We start from the raw sequence: 18,407 nt of genomic DNA, 5'->3' as shown, positions 1-18,407 counted from the left end.
ACGAGAGGTGCGGCAGACACACACAGAGGACACACCACATGAGGAGAAGGCAGCAGCCAGGCATGCACCGTACGCCGCACACCACGCACGACACACACTCCAATCCACGGCAGCAGGCACACACACACACACAGCCCTGCCGCAGCACCAACACACAGATGGAAGAGGAGAAGCAAAAAGGAGCGGCACACAAGGCTCCACCGCACGCACATACGGCGAGAGCGGTCCGTCGTGTCTGCACCCCTCACGGAGGGTGCGCACACGCACAAGAGGAGGTGCAGCGCACACGGCAACACAAAAGCAAAGTAACAATTAAAAAGGAGAGATCCCCGCACACCACGTGGATTGTTGGTCCACGGGAAGCGCAGCCAATATTCATCACAAAACAATAGATTCTTTTTCCCCTCTTCTTTGTTTGCTTTGAAAGCACTGAGTTTGTAGCGCAAGGGCCGTCCGTACCAAAGTGGCAATTATTCTGTCCCATACGGGCCGTCGTGCATGCTGGGCATTCCCAAACAGTCGCAGTCCTTACTCTCAATGACGGGGCATTCCCACAGTGGATGAAGCGGATTCTCCCGTGGTTTGCCGTGGGATTCGCAGCCCGTGGCGTCTGTAATGAAGCGGTGGCGGAAGGGACCGCTCCATCCTGCGTGCCCGCGTTTGTGTTTCCTGCGCGTGAGGCGCCTGTTAAGAAGACGGTGGCGCCATTGCAGCATCCGCGTGCGACGCCCTCTCCAACTATTAGAACGCCAGGCTGAGCAAGTCGGGTGTGTGTCACCATATTTTGGACAGACAAGCGCGCTGTGCCGCAGATTGTGCAGGAGGACGTCATTCCGTCGCACGCTTGTCGGCAAAAATTTGTGGCGCTCACTTCGGGAAGATGTTCCGGTGGAGGCAGAGGCGGGCAGGCCACCTCAGTAAGGGAGGGACGGCGCCACCGACACACAAAGGGAGTTACTTGTGATCTGCAGGGCACGCACAGGCCTGTCGAAGAGCGGGCAGGAGCAGCATCGCGCCTGCGCGCAGTGCCGCCACTCGGGGCGCGATGTCGGGGTCAACATCAGGAATAGAGTCCTCGCCAAACCGTCAAGCGCCTGGCGTGCGGTGTGCGCGCCCTCCTTTTCCTCCTGGACATCCTTCCGGTATAACCCCTTGACTGCAGTGAGGAAGCCCACGTGCCAGGCATTGAAGCAGTCCTGCGGGAGGGATCGTGCCATGACGGCGTCAGCGTCCGCTGTCACTTTGCGTGGGATTCCGCAGTGTCATGAGGAAAATACGGAGCCAACAGTGCGACCTCGATCCGCCAGTGGAAGCGGCACGGTATAAATCTCTTCGGTGACGTCGTCGTGCACCGCCAGCGGGCCAAGGCGGAGTGATTCCATCGCCGAGAGGGCATCTGTGGCGGCAGGAACTCGTGTGGGCGATTGGGATGCTGCCGCCAGGCGGGGAAATGAAGAAATGTCCGTGGCCGTGCTTGGTGAAAAGACGCTCCGCTCGGCAGGAGCATGCAAGGCTGCCAGCAGCTGTGCGGTGAGGCCCCACAGGCAGCGCGGCTGTCCGGGGAGTCAAATGGCAGCGCAGCGGATCCAGACGCATGCTCAGCGAGAGACGGACCGTCGTCCGTCCAGCGGCCTGCGCCATATGGTCCCAGGGAGGCGCAGGCCGTTTCAAAGGCCGATCGTCTGACACCGTCCGGAGCGTCTTGATGTGCCGTGGCTGGAAGACGCCCACCCCGTCGCAGCTCACAGTGTCGCAGACGAAAATTCGCTGCTCAGCATGAGAGACGCGGGTGTGGTGCGGGAAGATTTCCATGTGGCAGCAGACGCGTCGCATTTCGTCAAGTACGGCATCTCCCGGCAGCGGAATGGTCGTCACTGCATTCCCATGCGTCGGCGGCATGGTTTCCAAGCAGATTGCGCCACGCACGTCCTCAATGTATCGGAGAAGAGTGAGGCGTTCGTGCTGCGTGAATGCGCGGAACCCAACAATCCTCCGCAGCGGTGCTAGATTGGCTGCCAGATGAACAGAAGCATCCTTCGCTGATGCGCGTGGGCCGAGCGATGCCGTGCAGCTATCGCGGTGCTGCGCCTCCAGGCTGTGGAGGTGAATGGGGGCCAGACACGGTGCGATTGCCTCACCGCCGTGCTGCGACGCACTGTGGAAGCATCCAACCAGAAAGTAACGCATGGTGTTTTGCTGCGACGCCCAATCTCCTGCGACCAGCCGCGGCTGATGGCGACGCGGCACTGTCTGCATTTCGGTCTGGTTAAAGATTTTTTTTTTCATTCCCATTGTGGTGCGTGACGACGGCGCGTGAGCTTTTCCAAAGGACACGCTGCAGGCACACAGCGTCGTTTGGAAAAAAGGATTGGCGTCTGTCCCCCTGAAGTCGTCAACAACCGCCCCGGATGACAGCAGAATGCACTGCGGCTTCTCCTCGTGTTGCACAGCGACTTTATTTGTCAGAGTGCTTGATTTCATTCTCCTGCAGCTTTTTTGGGAGAAAGTGGGAAGCTGAGGGCATGAGGACTGAATACTTTTGAGTGGCAGCGTTCCGTTGGCATGTGGCCAGTCGTGGCACTCTTTTGGGGTTTGGCAGATCGTCTCTTTTGTTTACTTCCCACCGCAGCACGTGGACACCGCTGATCCGAAGAACACTTGTTTAGACGGGTGTGAGCTGCTGCCGTGCGTGGCGCATGGACTATTTGATTGTGTGGGAAGGTGCATTGGAGTGACGAATACTTCTTTTTGGCATGTCGCGGTGTGTCGGAATGATGTTCGGATGACTTGTGAGGGGTGTTTTTGTGATTTGTGTGTCTTCTCTGGTGGAGCCGACATGTGTGCGGGGATTGTGGCGTTGCTGGCTGACGGTTCCACGTCACTTTTCAGCATTCCTGAATGTGCTGGGAAATGCCGGCTGGCGACCAGCGTGTTGGTGCTGCTGGTGGGAATAAGTGCATCAGGAATAGGCCATTTTCTCTTTTCCGTGCTGGAGCCGATGGACTGGCACGAGAGCACCGGCTGCAGGCTGCCTGCCAGCACGTGTGAGCGGCGGATCCATGCACACACAGACGCTCATCGCAAGAGCGTGTGCGACCACAGTGGCCTTTTGTGGCGTGCTTTTGTGGACGTCAGCCCATCGAAGAATGTGTGAAGCAAACGGCTGACTGCACACGAGGAAAATAAGTGCGTGCACTGTGCCGTGTTTCAGTGTCGATGGCAGAGCGACAGGAAGCCCGTGCTGGCAGCTGAGATCTTTGCGTCGCGAGGGATGTCGGTGTTGATTTTGGATCGTCGAGGGGGAAGTGATTTTGCTGCTGCCCGTGTGTGTGGCCACTCCGGCAGAGGGCGAACACAAAAGGGAGGATGCAGGCGCTGCGTGTGTGTGTGCAGGGGCCATGCAACAACGTCACAACAAACATGCTGCGACTCGGTGACCCTCACATCGCTGTGGTCCTCACGAACAGCCGAGGCACGGCCCGCATCGATGCACTTAGTGGACGGAGTGAGGCATCTTTTGAGGCGCTGCAGGGAGCAGGATGTGTTGACGCAGCCACGACGTGCATGGAGTGTCACGATGGCACCGTCGGCTGTGGCTGGTGGAATATTTACTTCTCGGAGGCAACAGAGAGAGAGAGCTGCTCCTGCTGCTGGTGTCGTTGCTGCCTTTTGTGGCCTCTCATGCCGATTATTATCTGTCCGCTGATCATGGGTGGCATGCCTCCACTAGTGACGTCGTCTGCAGGCATTTCACGGCACCAGTGAAACACACATCACTTCGCATGCCTTGTCTGTGGATATGGTGTCGTGAATGCAGCCGGCACCATTTTGCCGACTCCTTTCCACTGCTTCGCGACAAATAGATGCGTCGCCGCCCGAGTCATTCACTGCAGCTCCGTGTGTTGTACTGCCAGCACACGACTCTCTTGTTGTCTGACGCCTGACTGACAGTCAAACACCACTGCGTTGGGACATGCAAGGATGTGGACTGCCGCTCACGGTGTTGGGCACCGCTGTTTGGATGCGGCGGCCACACGAGCGGATGTATTGTGGCACAATCGAATGCGCGAAATACGCGGAATCACAGCGGCTGCAATAATATCAGCGGTGTGGCACCACGGAGTATGTGAGAGGGTGATGCATGATGAATCACAGTGGGCGGCATGCGAGGGAAGTGCACCGCGACGGAGCGCCACCCCGCCCTCAGCCTGCAGGGGAATGTACACCCACAAAATATATGGACGAGACACCACCAAACACACATGCCCTTCCATGCACCAATAAATAGGAGCGAAGGTGCGTTCCGGTGCGTGGGAGTCCACTCACATATTTTCATTTCCACCGCAATAAACGGTGAGGAATCAGGTGCCACAGCAACGAAAGGAGAAACAAACATCTATTGCAGCACTTTACCAGCGAAAAGCAGGAACAACACAAAACAAATTCTTGGCTGCACCAACACAAAAAACATTCAAAAGAGGAAAAAAAAAATAATTGTGTACCCTGCGGGAATCCTCAACACACGACTCAGGCATGATGTTTTACCCTCCGAAAAAACAAAACGCATACAAACATCTGCCAACATCCAAAAAGAAACACAAATAAATGATTGCTTGATTTATTCCATTAGTTGCGCTTCTTTTTCTTGTTGCGTGTGCGGCTGCTGCTGCGGTGGTGGCTGCGCTTGCATGAAGTGGTGTGCGCTGAATATGAACGAAGGCTAAAAGCAACAAAATTGGTTTTGTGATGAATATCGACTGCACTTCCCGTGGACCAACAATCCACGTGGTGTGCGGGGATCTCCTCCTTTTTATTTTTACTTTGCTGTTTGCGCTGCACCCCCTTTCTTGTGTGTGTGTGCGTACCCTCCGTGAGGGGTGCAGACACGATGAACCGCCCTCGCCGTATGTACATGCGGTGGAGCCTTGTGTGCCGCTCCTGTTTGCTTCTCCCTCTTCCATCTGTGTGTTGATGTTGCGGCAGGGCTGTGTGTGTGTGTGTGTGCCTGCTGCCGTGGATTGGAGTGTGTGTCGTGCGTGGTGTGCGGCGTACGGTGCATGCCTGGCTGCTGCCCTCTCCTTACGTGGTGTGCTCTCTGTGTGTGTCTGCCGCACCTCTCGTCTCCCCTGTTGCTCTCCATGTCCCTCACTGTGGAGATCAGCCCCACACCACTGAACGACCACACTCACGATGATGATGACGTGCCGTCTGCTGTGCGCCCTGTTGGTTCTCGCCCTGTGTTGCTGCCCGTCCGTGTGCATGGCAGAGAGTGAAGATAAAACTGGAAAAAATTCTGGTTCAAATGGTAATAACAGAGGGAAGAAAAGTCAGGAGACGGAATTGCCAATTAGAACTACTTCTCAGTCACAGACGGACGGGGAGAAGATAGTGACTGAGCAGGCACCAAATACGGTGACCCCTGTGTTAGAGACAGCGGGTACAATAAACGGAACGGCACAGTCAAAGAGTAATTCCAATAAGGTACAGGAAAAGGAAGGGCAACCCACTAAGGAAGAGACTGAAAATACGAACACTAACACGTCAAATGAACAACATAAGGAATCAAATGCACTAAATACGACCACGACGACCACTACAACAACTACGACGACGACCACAAGGGCACCCACTACGACGGAGACGCCAACCACGACGACCAGCTGCGCACCGTCACGTCTTCGCGAAATCGACGGCAGCCTCAGCAGCTCTGCGTGGGTGTGTGCCCCGCTGCTGCTCGCCGTATCCGCGCTGGCGTACACCGCTGTGGGCTGAAGAGGTGTGTATGGGCTGTGCGTGCCAGCACTCAGCCACGGGGACATGTGTGCGTGTGTTCTGCTGCGATGTAAATAAATAAGAGAAAATAATGATTGTGTTTTGCTTCAATTGCTTCCGCTGCTCTGCTGTGTGCTCCGCGTTGCTTTCCACATCCGTCACGTTGAACGCATCCCAGACACACTCATATGCATGGCACGCACACAACTGTTTGCGTGGACGCATTTTTGTGTGCTGGTGTATGCACACGGGAGCCAAGCTCTGCAGTTGCTTTTTTTACTTTTTTGTTGCTTCTCTACTCGTGTTTTTAATTGTTTGTTTTTCTTGCTGATTGATTGCTTTGGGGCGGTGTGTGTTTGCGTTACCCCCTTACACTGATTCCAACTGTTTCATGGTCTGTGCGCTTTTGCTGCTGCCATTTGTCACTGTGTGGTGGCTGTGTGTGGTGTAACGGCCGTGTCTTTTGCTTTCACTCTGCGTTGACGGGGAGTTAGTTTGTGCTGAAGGCTACACGCAAGTGACAGGAGTGATGGCGATGATGATGACTGGCCGTGTGCTGCTGCTGGTGTGTGCTCTCTGCGTGCTGTGGTGCGGTGCCGGCGGTAGGTGTGACGAGGGGGTGGTGGAGAGTCGTGCCGGTGTTTCGGGAATTGGTGTTGATCCTCTGCCGGCATCAAAAGGAATTGGAACGTCTCTACAAGGCGTGAAAGATTTAAAAGATGAAGCAGGTGTTAAAGGAAAAAAAACTCCCACATCTGCGCAGGATGAAGCTGAAGAAGATGAAGAAGAAGATGATGATGATGATGACGCTGATGAAGACACGAAAGCGGTAGAAGAAAAAAGTACTGAAAGGCAGGGTGGTCAAGAAGTAACAGTTGCACTAGACTCAAATTCCAGGGAAAAGAATTTGAGTGGCAGTGATCACGAAAATCACCAGGCAATTGTATCTGCAGAGGTCATTCCTCCTTCCGGCAGTCGGGAAACAAATGCCAATTCTACACAAACGAGGATCGAAGAAGGAAAGGACGCCGAGAAAAGTTCACCTGCAGTAGAGAATACACTCACAAAAGGTAACGGAGACAAAACATTGCCTGCGGGAATTGCGGGAGGAAACCTTTCACCACCTCCAGAAGAAGGTGTTGATTCCCGCAAACAGGATGGCAAAGACACCACGAGTGAAGATGAAAAAAATGTTCCGTCGCCTGAGACCGCAGCCACACCACAAAGCCACCGAGACAAAGGCTCAGAAGGGACTGGGGACGATACAAAAGCAACGACAGCAACCGCAAACACAACTGGTATGACGAATACACAAAACAGTGACGACAGCACCGCGGTCTCCCACACCACCTCCCCTCTCTTGCTTCTTCTTGTTGTTGCGTGTGCGGCTGCTGCTGCGGTGGTGGCCGCGTGAGAGTGGGGGAGAGAGAGCCATGCACCGCCCGCACACACACTCGTCTTTCACTCACTCTCTGTGTGTTTCCCCTTGCATGGACTCTCGCCCTCACCTCATCCCACGAAGCACACACATAATGTGCCCATTGTATATATGCATGCACACCCATGCAGGCCCGTTGGTGCTCTCTTTTGCACCACACGCACCGCTGCCGTCCTGCCTGGCTGCATGGGCGGAGCACCGTAACTGTTTCTGTTTTGTTTTTATTGCATTGAGTGGGCGACCTCTCTCTCTCTCCCTGTGTGTGTGTGTTTTGCTTTACGGGAGCAATGAGAGTGTGTGCGCTGGTCGTCCCACGCCTCGGCTTTTTATTGTTTCACATGTGTTGTGGTTGAGCGCACCCATTCCGCGGGCTGCTTGTGTGTGGGAAGATATGAGTAATTTGCGTGTGTGCTATCCGCTTCTTTCTGCCGTTGCTTTCTTTGCACTCTCTTGTGGCGCACGGCTGCTTTGCAATTATAGGCGCTGACAAACACACGGACACATGCGCAGAATCTCCTTGTTGCACATGTTGTGGAGTGGCATGAACGCTGTGGACGCACGCACAAGATTGTGGCTGTGGCGGCTCTTACGAGTTAGGAGATTGTGAGCCCGCAATGCGTTTCGGCGATGTGTTGCGGGCGTGATGCTGGCGGCGTGCTGTCAGTGAGTGTTGTGGCATTTCGGGTGCCTGTGACGAGTGTCTATTGACTTTCTCCCAACAGCTGTTCCTGCCGACGTGTCTCCGCCGTTGTTGATTTGGCGACGGAAGATCCTCCGGCCGTGTGGAATGATGTGCGGGTGCGTTGGAAGAGACAACAGCAATACGACTGGTGGCAGCGCGTGGGTGTTGCGAGGGCGGTTGCGCTTTTTTGCATTCCGCCGGTTGTATTGTGTGTGAGCTTTGTTCAATTTGTTTTGACGCGTTACGAATAACGACACACCCGCCGTGGCTGCTCCTGTTGGTGGTGACCATCGCTGTGTGTTCCCGGTGCACTGTTCTTCCATCTCCTGTTCCGTGTGTCTGTGTGCGTGAGTTGTTGTTGTTGGGAGTGACTGCGGCGCGGATGATGGTGCCACTCACTGTGGATGGGTGAGGATGCTCACTGTTTCATCCTCTTTTCTTGGCTTGTTTTCTCTCTATTTCTCTCAATCACACACGAAGAAGGAAAACAAGCGCTAAACGCTATTGTGAAATTCGAAGGCTCTGAAAGGACCAACAGCACACACACCGCCCACAGTCACACATATTTATATGCTCTCACGTGTTGCTGCAGTGAAGGCACCCCGCACACACAACCGTCACCGCGTGACCGGATCCAGCGGAAGGAGGAGGGAAGGAAGAGAGAGTGAGCCGCAGAGGCCCAACATGTCCCGGCATGTGTTTACTTCCGCGGTGCTGCTCCTCCTCGTCGTGATGATGTGCTGCAACACTGGTGGGGCTGCGGCTGCTGAGGAACCAAGTCAGGGAGCTTCGTCGGGAAAATATTATGTTTGGAGAGACGTGAAAGATGGAGAAGAAACAGTGAGTTCGTTACGTGTTCCCAGTCTTTTGAAAGTGGGGAGTGACGTGTTTGCCGTTGCCGAGGCGCATTGCACGAAGGAGGGTGATGAAGGCTGTTTTACTGGGATTGCCTCGGAGCTTCTGAAGTGGACTGGTGAACAAACAAGCAAGGAGTTGGATAAAACTAAACTGAAGACACAAGTACTGGAGGAATGTACTTCCGACGATAAGAAATTCTCCTGCCGTATGGCGGATCACGCTGGTTCTCAGGGAGTGAAGAAAGTACATGTGGGCCGACCAACAACAGTTGTGAAGGGAAGTGATATTTACATGCTTGCTGGAAATTACAGTTGGACACTTACCGAGAATGACCAGGCAGGTGGCTGGGGACTCATGCTGGTGAAAAGGAACGTCAGTAGGGAAGGAGAAAATAACAGAATTTATTGGAATGATACTTACGTTATCCCGTGGTATTATAATGGCAATCAAGGATCACTGAAACGACTGGTTGGTAGCGGTGGATCGGGCGTTAAGATGAATGACGGCACGCTTGTGTTTCCTATTGAAGGCACAAAAAAGGAAAAGAAGGATGATGGCACTGAAAAGGATGGAAAGACCGTTTCGCTGATCATTTACTCCTTTGAGGATATTGCGGGTTGGGTGCTGCCGAAGGGGATGTCTGCCGATGGCTGCAGTGATCCCTCCGTCGTGGAGTGGAAGGAAAAACTCGTGATGATGACTGCGTGTGATGATGGCCGCCGCAGGGTGTACGAGTCCGGTGACAAGGGGGAGTCGTGGACGGAGGCACTCGGGACACTCTCGCGCGTGTGGGGCAACAAAAAGGGTGAAAAGGTTGAAATCGTTGGGAGCGGGTTCATCACAGCGAATGTTGGAGATGATAATAAAAAAGTGATGCTCATCACCCTGCCGGTGTATGCCAAGAAAGCTGAGTACGAAGTTAACCGAAAGGGCGTACTCCATCTTTGGCTGACGGACAACACGCACATTGTTGATATTGGGCCGGTATCCGATGATGACGTTACCGCCAGCTCCCTGCTGTACAGAAGTGCTGGAGGTGGAGATACTAATAATGAGGAGAAGTTGATTGCACTGTACGAGAAGAAGGGTAGTGACGACGTAACACCTCACAGTTTGCTCACTGTGCCTCTGAATAAGCAGCTGGAGAAGGTGAAGGAGGTGCTGAAGACATGGAAGGAAGTGGACGACACTGTTTCCAAGCTGTGCACCACTGAGAGTGTTGAGGAAGATCGCTCACCTAACACTGCCTGCAGCGTTGCCATGCCGACAGATGGGCTGGTTGGCTTTTTGTCTGGCAAATTCTCTGGGAACACATGGAGTGACGAGTACCTCGGGGTGGACGCCACGGTACATAATAATGATGATGGGGCAACAAAGGCCTCCGATGGGGTGACGTTCCGGGGAGCGTGGGCGGAGTGGCCCGTTGGCAGGCAGGGGGAGAATCAGCTGTACCACTTTGCGAACTACAACTTCACTCTTTTGGCGACGGTGTCCATCGACGGTGAGCCGAAGGAAGATACCCCCATTCCAGTGATGGGTGTGCGTCTGGACGGTGAGGGAGAAAACAAACTTATGGAGTTGTCATATGACAGTGAAAAGAAGTGGCGGGTGCTTTGCAGTGACGGCAAGATCAAGAAGCTCAAAAGTACTTGGGAGACATGGACACAGTACCAAGTGGCCATTGTGCTACAGAACGGCAACCAGGGCTTTGCGTACGTCGATGGTAAGCGTGTGTGTGGGGATGTGCAACGTAGCTCGGATAATACGGAATTGAAAGGGATCTCACACTTCTACATTGGAGGGGATGGAAGCAGTGCAGGGAGCAAAGAAGACGTGTCTGTGACCGTGACGAATGTTCTGCTGTACAACCGCCCGTTGACTTTTTCAGGTGGGAATGCCGAGGTGGAAGAAGATGCCGATTCACCATCAGCGGAGCCTGCTTCTCCATTTGTGGCAAGGGATCAAAATGCGGCGCCTTCTGCAGGTGAACTTCCTGACGTTCCAGTGGAGCAAACGACCTCGCCGTAGCCTCAACAAGAACGTGAAACACAAAAAAATACGATGGTGCGGGAATCTGCCACTACACAGCAAGTGCCGGCAAATACATCGGAGGGAAGTGTGGGGAAGGCGGCGGCTTCGAACTCCCATGCCGCTGGAGAAGCAACAGGTGATGCCGGCACCATGCGTGGTAGCGAACTGCTGCCATCGCTGCTCCTTCTGTTGGGACTGTGGGGGTTTGCGGATCTGTGAGGAGTGACTGGCTGCCGCGTGGGACACTTGCGATCTCCGCTGCACCGACACACACACCTGGCAATGAATTTCTCTTCATAAATAACTTTTATTTATTAACTTTCACTTTTTGCTTTATGTGCGTTAAGTTTTTTACATTTCTTTTTCTTTCGTTTTTTTTCATCTCTCACTCCCCCATTCCTTCTCTTTTTTTTTTTTTTTGCTATTGGGGGCAATCACTATGGACGTTTTTTCTACTCTTCCCTCTTTAATTGTTTCTGCTGCACTCTTCCTGTGAGGGGTGCCGTGTGTTTCCCGCCCAACTGCTCCACTCGCACACCCACCGACACGCTCATGACGACGGCCCTGTGCGCCTCGCCTGCTGCACGCATGAGGAGGGGCCGCGACGAACGGCGCGCTGAGGGAGCCGTGACGTGTGGGCGTGCGACGAGGGCCTGTGGGGCGGAGCACACATTTCTTTCCCTCTTGTTTTGTTTTGTTTGCGGCCAGGGCGGGCAGACACCCGCAGCGCCACACACACACAGCCACACCCTGCCGCCGTGTTTTTTTTTTTGCTTTTTTTGCTTTTCGTGTTCATTTCACGCGCTGGCAGTCCCGTCAGCATTTCTCTCCCTCCTGATGATTTTTTTTCTTTTGCTGCGCTCACTCTCCCGATGGAGAGACGCGACTCCCGTCATGTCTGCGTGCTTCTCTCAGTCCCCACACACACGAGTGACTGTGCTCTGCGGGCCGCACTCGCACGCCGATGAGAGGGCTGAGGGGAGCACCAACACGCAGATGACCCCATGAAATATAAACGATGTGCGGACACATGGAGGGTCGGACGGTTGAAACACACGCAACCATCTTTTCAATTTTCTCTTGTGGGCAAAATATATACAGACAGTTTGGTGTGGCCACACGGCAGCCAGGCGACTTTTAAATTTGTGTGGAACAGTAATGGACGATTTCTTTTTCATTTATAATTATTTTGTGTAATGAGGTTTATATAAGACGAAGGGGATGGTTTTCTTTTTAAATAAATCTTGTATGGATTGCCACTGCTTGGGCTGCAGTGCGGTCATGAGTTTGAGCGGTCTTCTTCTCGTTGTTTCCGCCATGCGTCTCCGCTGTACATTTTTGTTGTGCGTCTCTCCACACACTCTGCTCCCTCTTTTCTACTTCTTTGCTTTGTGTTTCCGCAGGCACACACAACCACACACACACACAAGATGCACATTGCAGTGGATTTGAATGCTCCTTTTGTAGTGCATGCTGGCAGTTGCGTGTGGCGGCTGTTGTCTTCTTCCGTGGCCATGAGGCGAAGGAAGGAGGAGAGTGAGTGCGCAGCCCGAGTCTCTTTTCCTGCGGGTGTGGTGCACCGCTTGTGACTGCGTTGAGTTGGGCTCCGTGTCCCATTGAGGGCGGGATGGCTGGGAATTTTGGTGCCGCGTCATGGACGGATGAGGGTCCACTGGCGCGTGTGGCTGGTGTGGTGGCCGCGGGTTTTTGCCATTTCCCGTTGGCTGTAGCGATGAGCTGGGGGAGATGGTGGTGGATGTGTTGTCCTCCTGCATGGTGGGTGGCTGCTGGCGTTGTGTGCCTTCCTTGCGTGGGTGCCGTCTCGTGGTGTGTGAACTGTGCGGCTGGGCCTGCTGCCCTCTCCTCATGTTGTCTGCTCTCTTCCTCGCCGTATCCGCTGAACTCCGTCCCTCTCCCTCCTGTTCCATTCCTTTTCCTTCTGGCTCACGGATCGGCTCACTGACTGCAGCGACTCCACTACGGGTGACGATGACTGCGATGGTGACGATGGTGACGGTGCGGCTCCGTGTGGTGCGCGCCGTGCAGTTCCTTGCGCTCTCGTGCTGCTGCTGCAATTCCGTGTGCGTGACGACGTGAGAAGGCGATAATAATGATGACAGCAGTCATCTCAACCCTAAGCTAGTGAAACCAGATTTTACAGGAAATGCGCTTGATTCATTACAGCCAGAGGTTGGAGAAACTGGCAGGCCACAGACAGAGAGTAGGAGAAACGGTGAGGAAGTTTTAGGAAGTCAAGGACCTTCTTTGCCAAAGGAAGCAGGTACAGCCATTACTGGACACACACCGGGTGCGCCACAGCCACTAAGTTTTGCTAACGATAATCCAGAGTCACCAGGTTTGGCAGCGCAGTCTCGACACTCACAAGGTGCGACCGGTAAGTCAGATGCACAAAATAAATAGGCGGAGGAATATCCACAAGGTGCTGAGAATCATACGGCACAGACATCACGTCAGAAAAAAAAGTGCCAAATACGGAGGCGCCAATCACGACGACCACCCGCGCACCGTCACGTCTCCGCGAAATCGACGGCAGTTTCAGCAGCTCTGCGTGGGTGTGTGCCCCGCTGCTGCTCGCCGCATCCGCGCTGGCGTGCACCGCTGTGGGCTAAAAGGGAGCGTGGGCTGTGCGTGCCAGCACTCAGCCACGGGGACATGTGTACGTCTACTGTGGTCCGATGTATAAAGTAAGAGTAATTATGGTGATTGTATTTTGCTTATGCTGCCCTGCTGTGTGCTCCATGTTGCTGCTCCCTGTATCCGTCACGTTTAGCGCATCCCAGACACACTTATACGCAAGGCACGCACACAACTGTTTGCGTGGAATCACATTTGACGATAGGTTTATGCACACTGGAGCCATACTGTGCAGCCCCTTGTTTTTTGTGTGTTTTTACATTTTTTACTTCAGTGCTGTCTGTTTACCTGTGTTTTGCTTTTAATTGTTTTGTGTGTTTTCGCTGTTTACTTGCTGCGGGGCGTTGTGTGTGTTTTTGCCCTTTCACTGATTTCAACTGCCTCATGGTGTGTGCGCGTTGCTGCTGTTGGACTGCTGCCATTTGTCACTGTGTGGTAGCTGTGCGTGGTGTAGTGGTCGTGTCTTTTTTTTTTTTTGCTTTCACTCTGCGTTGACGGGGTGTTAGTTTGTGCTGAAGGCTGCACGCAAGTGACAGGAGTGATGGCGATGATGATGACTGGCCGTGTGCTGCTGCTGTGTGCCCTCTGCGTGCTGTGGTGCGGTGCCGGCTGTGGGGTATTTGCCGATCAGGATGAGGAACTTTCTACCGAGAGTCCTGGTGGCCGTTCGAGTGGTGGAGATCCTCTGGAAACAAAAGAACTTGAAAATCCAGTCCCACACGGCGCAGACTCAGAAATACAGTCACCAGTGGTGGAACAACCACAATTGAACCATCCACAAGATCTACGCGGCGCCGCAACGGAATCTTTGGGGGAAGGAGAAGGAGAAGGAGAAGGAGAAGAAGATGATGATGATGAAAAAGAAGATGAAAAAGAAAGAGGAAAAGGCAAAGATGGAAAAGACACAAGAACTACGGAAAAAACAGAGAAACAAAAAAGTTTAACGAAAGATCGGGGAACATTGCAATTACCATCGCAGCCAGAAAGAGGAATAACGCCAGCGCCTCCAGGTGAAGCACTACAAGTGGAAGAAGAAGAAGGACCACCAGCATCAGGAGGAGACTCACGCCCACGACAACCGGCAGCAACACCATCGGCACCAGAACTATTGTTAACATTGACTTCAATCGAAGGACAGGGACAAGGAACCCCGTCAGAGATTCCACCAGGACCAAAAACAACAACGACGAATGGGAAACCAGCAGGAGAAGCAAGCCCAACAGCGTCAACAGGCTCCCAGACTGCAACTGAGACAACAAGCACGACGTCACCGTCAAACGCTAAAGTGGCGCTAGGAGCTGCGGAAAAACATTTAGGGAATCGCGTTCCAAACCAACAGAAAGAAAAAACGGAAGCACCAGATTCGATGAAGGATGCACCTACAAGTCATCCAGCGGAAACAAAAGCAACATCCATATCCACAACTGGGAGTGGTGGAGCCCAGAAAAATGAGGACAGGGTTGATAACGGTGATCAACGATCTAACAGCAAAGAACCACAAGACGGGCACGAAGATGGAAATACCGACGATGCTCCTACAGCCAGTGAGGCCGAACCACAAACACCAGAAACAGACACCACTCAAACAAATGCTAAATCTAAGTCTGGCGACAGTGACGGCAGCACCGTTGTCTCCCAGACCACCTCCCCTCTTTTGCTTCTTCTTTTTGATGTTGCGTGTGCGGCTGCTGCAGCGGTGGTGGCCGCGTGAGAGTGAGTGAGAGAGAGCCATGCACCGCCCGCACACACACTCGTCTTTCACTCTCTGTGTGTGTGTGTCCCCTTGCATGGACTCTCGCCCTCACCTCACCCCACGAGGCACACACATAATGTGCCCATTGTATATATGCATGCACACCCATGCAGGCCCGTTGGTGCTCTCTTTTGCACGAGACGCACCGCTGCCGTCCTGCCTGGCTGCATGGGCGGAGCACCGTAACTGTTTCTGTTTTGTTTCCATTGCATTGAGTGGGCGACCTCTCTCTCTCTCTCTCTCTCCCTGTCTGTGTGTGTGTTTTGCTTTACGGGAGCAATGAGAGTGTGTGCGCTGGTCGTCCCATGCTTCGGCTTTTTGTTTTGTTTTTCATTGTATTGTGGTTGAACTCACCCATTCCGCGGGCTGCGTGTGTGTGTGTTTGTGTGTGATGATATGAGTAATTTGCGTGTGTGCTATCTGCCTCTCTCTGCCGTTGGTTTCTTTGGACCTTTTTTCGCCGCACGGCTCCTCTGCAATTATAGGCGCTGACAAACACTCAGATACACACAGACAAGCCAAGTTGCACACGTTGTGGAGCGGTGTGAAGGCACGCACGCACTCACAAGATTCTGGCTGCGGTTGCTTCTGCGAGAAGAGCTTGAGTCCGCGATTTGCCCCGTCGACTTTTTGCTTTCGTGGTGTTGGTAGTGTTCAGCCAGTGAGTGGTGTGGCATTTCGGGTGCCTAGGACGAGTGCGGATTGATTTGCTTCCAACAACTGTACCTGCCGACGTGGCACTGCCGCTGTGTATACGTTGACGGGGGATTTTCTGGCGTGCGGAGTGATGTGCGGGTGCGTTGGAAGAGACAACAGTAATACGACTGGCGGCAGCGCGTGGGTGCTGCGAAGGGCGGCGGTATTCTTTTGCATCCCGCCGGTTGTGTTTTTTGAGTGGGCGTCGTTCAGTGTGTGCTGACGCTTGACGAATAGAGACACACACGCCGTGGCTCCTGCTGTTGCTGCCGGTGGCAGTCGCTGTGTGTTCCCGGTGCACTGTTCTTTCATCTCCTGTTCCGTGTGTCTGTGTGCATGAGTTGTTGTTGGGAGTGACTGCAGCACGGATGATGGTGCTACTCACTGTGGATGGGTGGCTGTGCTCACAGTTTCGTCCTCTTTTCTTGGCATGTTTTCTCTCTATTTCTTTCTCAATCACACACGAAGAAGGAAAACAAACGCTAAACGCTACTGTGAAATTCGAAGGCTCTGAAAGGACCAACAGCACACACACCGCCCACAGTCACACATATTTATATGCTCTCACGTGTTGCTGCAGTGAAGGCACCCCGCACACACAACCGTCGCTGCGTGACCGGATCCAGCGGAAGGAGGAGGGAAGGGAGAGAGAGTGAGCCGCAGAGGCCCAACATGTCCCGGCATCTCTTTTATTCAGTGGTGCTGCTCCTCCTCCTCGTGATGATGTGCTGCGGTAAAGGAGGTGCATCCAGTAAGGAGAAGTCGCCAGCACAGATACCTCCACCAAAGACATATTTTGATTGGAGGGATGCGAAAGATGGAGAAACGGTGAGTTTGCTACGTGTTCCCAGTCTTGTTGAGATGGATGGTGATGTGTTTGCCGTTGCCGAGGCGCAGTGCACGGGAAAAAAAGATACTGGTGAAGGCAGTTTTACTGGGATTGCCTCGGGACTCCTGACGTTGACTGGCGAAAACCCAAAAGAGGAGTTGGATAAAACTAAACTGAAGACACAAGTACTGGAGGAATGTCCTGTTGAAGGTGGCAATTGCCCCTCCCAAAACGCTGCTAACGAAGGTGTTTCCCAAAGCGAAACGAAAGTACATGTGAGCCGGCCAACAACGGTTGTGGAGGGAGGCGATATTTACATGCTTGCTGGGAAATACAGCAATAAAGGTGCCTCTGATGATCAGGCAGGTGACTGGGGACTTTTGCTGGTGAGAGGGAACGTCAGTGGTAAGGAAAGAAAGGACAAAAGAATTTATTGGAGAGATACTTACGGTCTCCCGTGGGCATTTTTTGTAAAACAACACGAATCCTTGACACGGCTGATTGGAAGCGGTGGATCGGGTGTTAAGATGAAGGACGGTCCGTTTGTGTTCCCAGTGGAAGGGATGAAGAACAATGGGAAGACCGTTTCGCTGATTATATATTCCTCAGACATTGCGAGTTGGAAGCTGTCGAAGAAGACGTCCGCCGACGGCTGCAGTAATCCCTCCGTCGTGGAGTGGGAGAAGGGGAAACTCATGATGATGACTGCGTGTGATGATGGCCGCCGCAGGGTGTACGAGTCCGGTGACAAGGGGGATTCGTGGACGGAGACACTCGGGACGCTCTCGCGCGTGTGGGGCAACAAAAAGGAACGGATAAAACGTGTTGGGAGCGGGTTCATCACAGCGACGATTGATAACAAGAAGAATGTGATGCTTGTTACTCTGCCGGTGTATTCCAAGAAGGCTGAGAAAGATAACAAAAACAATGAAAAAGGTGAACTTCGTCTTTGGCTGACGGACAATACGCACATTGTCGATATTGGGCCGGTATCGGGTGAGGAAGAAGCCGTTGCCGCCAGCTCCCTGTTGTACAAAAGTGCTGGAGGTGGAGATACTAATAATGAGGAGTTGATTGCACTGTACGAGAAGAAAAGGGGCAATGAAGAATCATCTTACGGTATGGTCTCAGTGCGTCTGACTGCGCAGCTGGAGCGGGTGAAGGAGGTGCTGAAGACGTGGAAGAAAGTGGACGAACGTGTCTCCCAGATGTGCATCATTCCAAGTGCTGCGCAGGATCTTTCAACTGACACTGCCTGCAGCGCTGATAAGATCGCGGATGGGCTGGTTGGCTTTTTGTCCGGCAACTTCTCTGGGAAGACGTGGAGGGACGAGTACCTCGGGGTGAACGCCACAGTAACGGGTGCTGCAACAAAGGCAGCAGGGCCTGTCGACGGCGTGACGTTCAAAGGTCTTGGCGCAGGAGCGGAGTGGCCCGTTGGCAGGCAGGGGGAGAATCAGCTGTACCACTTTGCGAACTACAACTTCACTCTTGTGGCGACGGTGTCCATCGACGGTGAGCCAGAGGGAGATACCCCCATTCCTTTGATGGGTGTGAAGATGAATGGCGATGAAGGAGGATCCAAACTTATGGAGTTCTCGTACAGCAGCGAAAAGAAGTGGAAATTGCTTTGTAGTGGTAAGACAACTACGGAGCACAGCAGGACTTGGATCCAGAGACAACACACCAGGTG

General features: G+C 53.4%; 6 protein-coding genes and 2 pseudogenes across 6 annotated transcripts, besides 21 other annotated features; 7 read left to right on the top strand and 1 right to left on the bottom strand.

Annotated features, from left to right (window-relative positions):
- Positions 1–481: part of a sequence feature (heterozygous, Esmeraldo-like haplotype) that runs on past the window's edge.
- Positions 482–1,173: a sequence feature (areas merged during assembly that could not be assigned to a particular haplotype. This can correspond to areas where the two haplotypes were merged or to regions with more than two copies in the genome that were merged during assembly.).
- Positions 1,174–2,693: a sequence feature (heterozygous, non-Esmeraldo-like haplotype).
- Positions 1,225–2,481, bottom strand: Tc00.1047053508165.80 (hypothetical protein, conserved; the record flags this gene model as incomplete). Its single annotated transcript, XM_815386.1, has 1 exon — positions 1,225–2,481. The coding sequence occupies one exon, from the start codon at positions 2,479–2,481 to the stop codon at positions 1,225–1,227; it is 1,257 nt and encodes a 418-aa protein (XP_820479.1).
- Positions 2,694–4,819: a sequence feature (areas not merged during assembly with more than two copies in the genome that could not be assigned to a particular haplotype).
- Tc00.1047053508165.70 (uncharacterized protein) lies at positions 4,164–4,724 on the top strand (the record flags this gene model as incomplete). Its single annotated transcript, XM_815385.1, has 1 exon — positions 4,164–4,724. One exon carries the CDS (start codon positions 4,164–4,166, stop codon positions 4,722–4,724), a length of 561 nt encoding a protein of 186 aa, XP_820478.1.
- Positions 4,820–4,916: a sequence feature (heterozygous, Esmeraldo-like haplotype).
- Positions 4,917–5,703: a sequence feature (areas merged during assembly that could not be assigned to a particular haplotype. This can correspond to areas where the two haplotypes were merged or to regions with more than two copies in the genome that were merged during assembly.).
- On the top strand, positions 5,191–5,772 carry Tc00.1047053508165.60 (mucin TcMUCII, putative; the record flags this gene model as incomplete). The annotated part of the gene is made up of 1 exon (XM_815384.1): positions 5,191–5,772. One exon carries the CDS (start codon positions 5,191–5,193, stop codon positions 5,770–5,772), a length of 582 nt encoding a protein of 193 aa, XP_820477.1.
- Positions 5,578–5,657: a microsatellite.
- Positions 5,704–5,806: a sequence feature (heterozygous, Esmeraldo-like haplotype).
- Positions 5,807–6,252: a sequence feature (haploid, Esmeraldo-like haplotype).
- Positions 6,253–12,964: a sequence feature (areas not merged during assembly with more than two copies in the genome that could not be assigned to a particular haplotype).
- On the top strand, positions 6,302–7,186 carry Tc00.1047053508165.50 (mucin-associated surface protein (MASP), putative; the record flags this gene model as incomplete). The annotated part of the gene is made up of 1 exon (XM_815383.1): positions 6,302–7,186. The coding sequence occupies one exon, from the start codon at positions 6,302–6,304 to the stop codon at positions 7,184–7,186; it is 885 nt and encodes a 294-aa protein (XP_820476.1).
- Positions 6,536–6,588: a microsatellite.
- Tc00.1047053508165.40 lies at positions 8,463–11,000 on the top strand (annotated as a pseudogene).
- Positions 11,129–11,200: a sequence feature (A-rich).
- Tc00.1047053508165.34 lies at positions 12,771–13,412 on the top strand (annotated as a pseudogene).
- Positions 12,965–12,987: a sequence feature (heterozygous, Esmeraldo-like haplotype).
- Positions 12,988–13,803: a sequence feature (areas merged during assembly that could not be assigned to a particular haplotype. This can correspond to areas where the two haplotypes were merged or to regions with more than two copies in the genome that were merged during assembly.).
- Positions 13,804–14,016: a sequence feature (heterozygous, non-Esmeraldo-like haplotype).
- Tc00.1047053508165.30 (mucin-associated surface protein (MASP), putative) lies at positions 13,978–15,147 on the top strand (the record flags this gene model as incomplete). The annotated part of the gene is made up of 1 exon (XM_815382.1): positions 13,978–15,147. One exon carries the CDS (start codon positions 13,978–13,980, stop codon positions 15,145–15,147), a length of 1,170 nt encoding a protein of 389 aa, XP_820475.1.
- Positions 14,017–14,046: a sequence feature (haploid, Esmeraldo-like haplotype).
- Positions 14,047–14,861: a sequence feature (areas not merged during assembly with more than two copies in the genome that could not be assigned to a particular haplotype).
- Positions 14,251–14,323: a sequence feature (CT-rich).
- Positions 14,862–15,820: a sequence feature (haploid, Esmeraldo-like haplotype).
- Positions 15,414–15,441: a microsatellite.
- Positions 15,821–18,407: a sequence feature (areas not merged during assembly with more than two copies in the genome that could not be assigned to a particular haplotype).
- Tc00.1047053508165.14 (trans-sialidase, putative) lies at positions 16,444–18,407 on the top strand (the record flags this gene model as incomplete). The annotated part of the gene is made up of 1 exon (XM_815406.1): positions 16,444–18,407. A coding segment is annotated over one exon (1,964 nt), but the record flags the coding sequence as incomplete, so codon positions are not given.

The sequence above is a fragment of the Trypanosoma cruzi genome, genomic scaffold (assembly GCF_000209065.1).
Source record: "Trypanosoma cruzi strain CL Brener 1047053516699 genomic scaffold, whole genome shotgun sequence".
Lineage (NCBI taxonomy): Eukaryota > Euglenozoa > Kinetoplastea > Trypanosomatida > Trypanosomatidae > Trypanosoma > Trypanosoma cruzi.
This window is presented reverse-complemented; position numbering and strand designations above follow the sequence as displayed.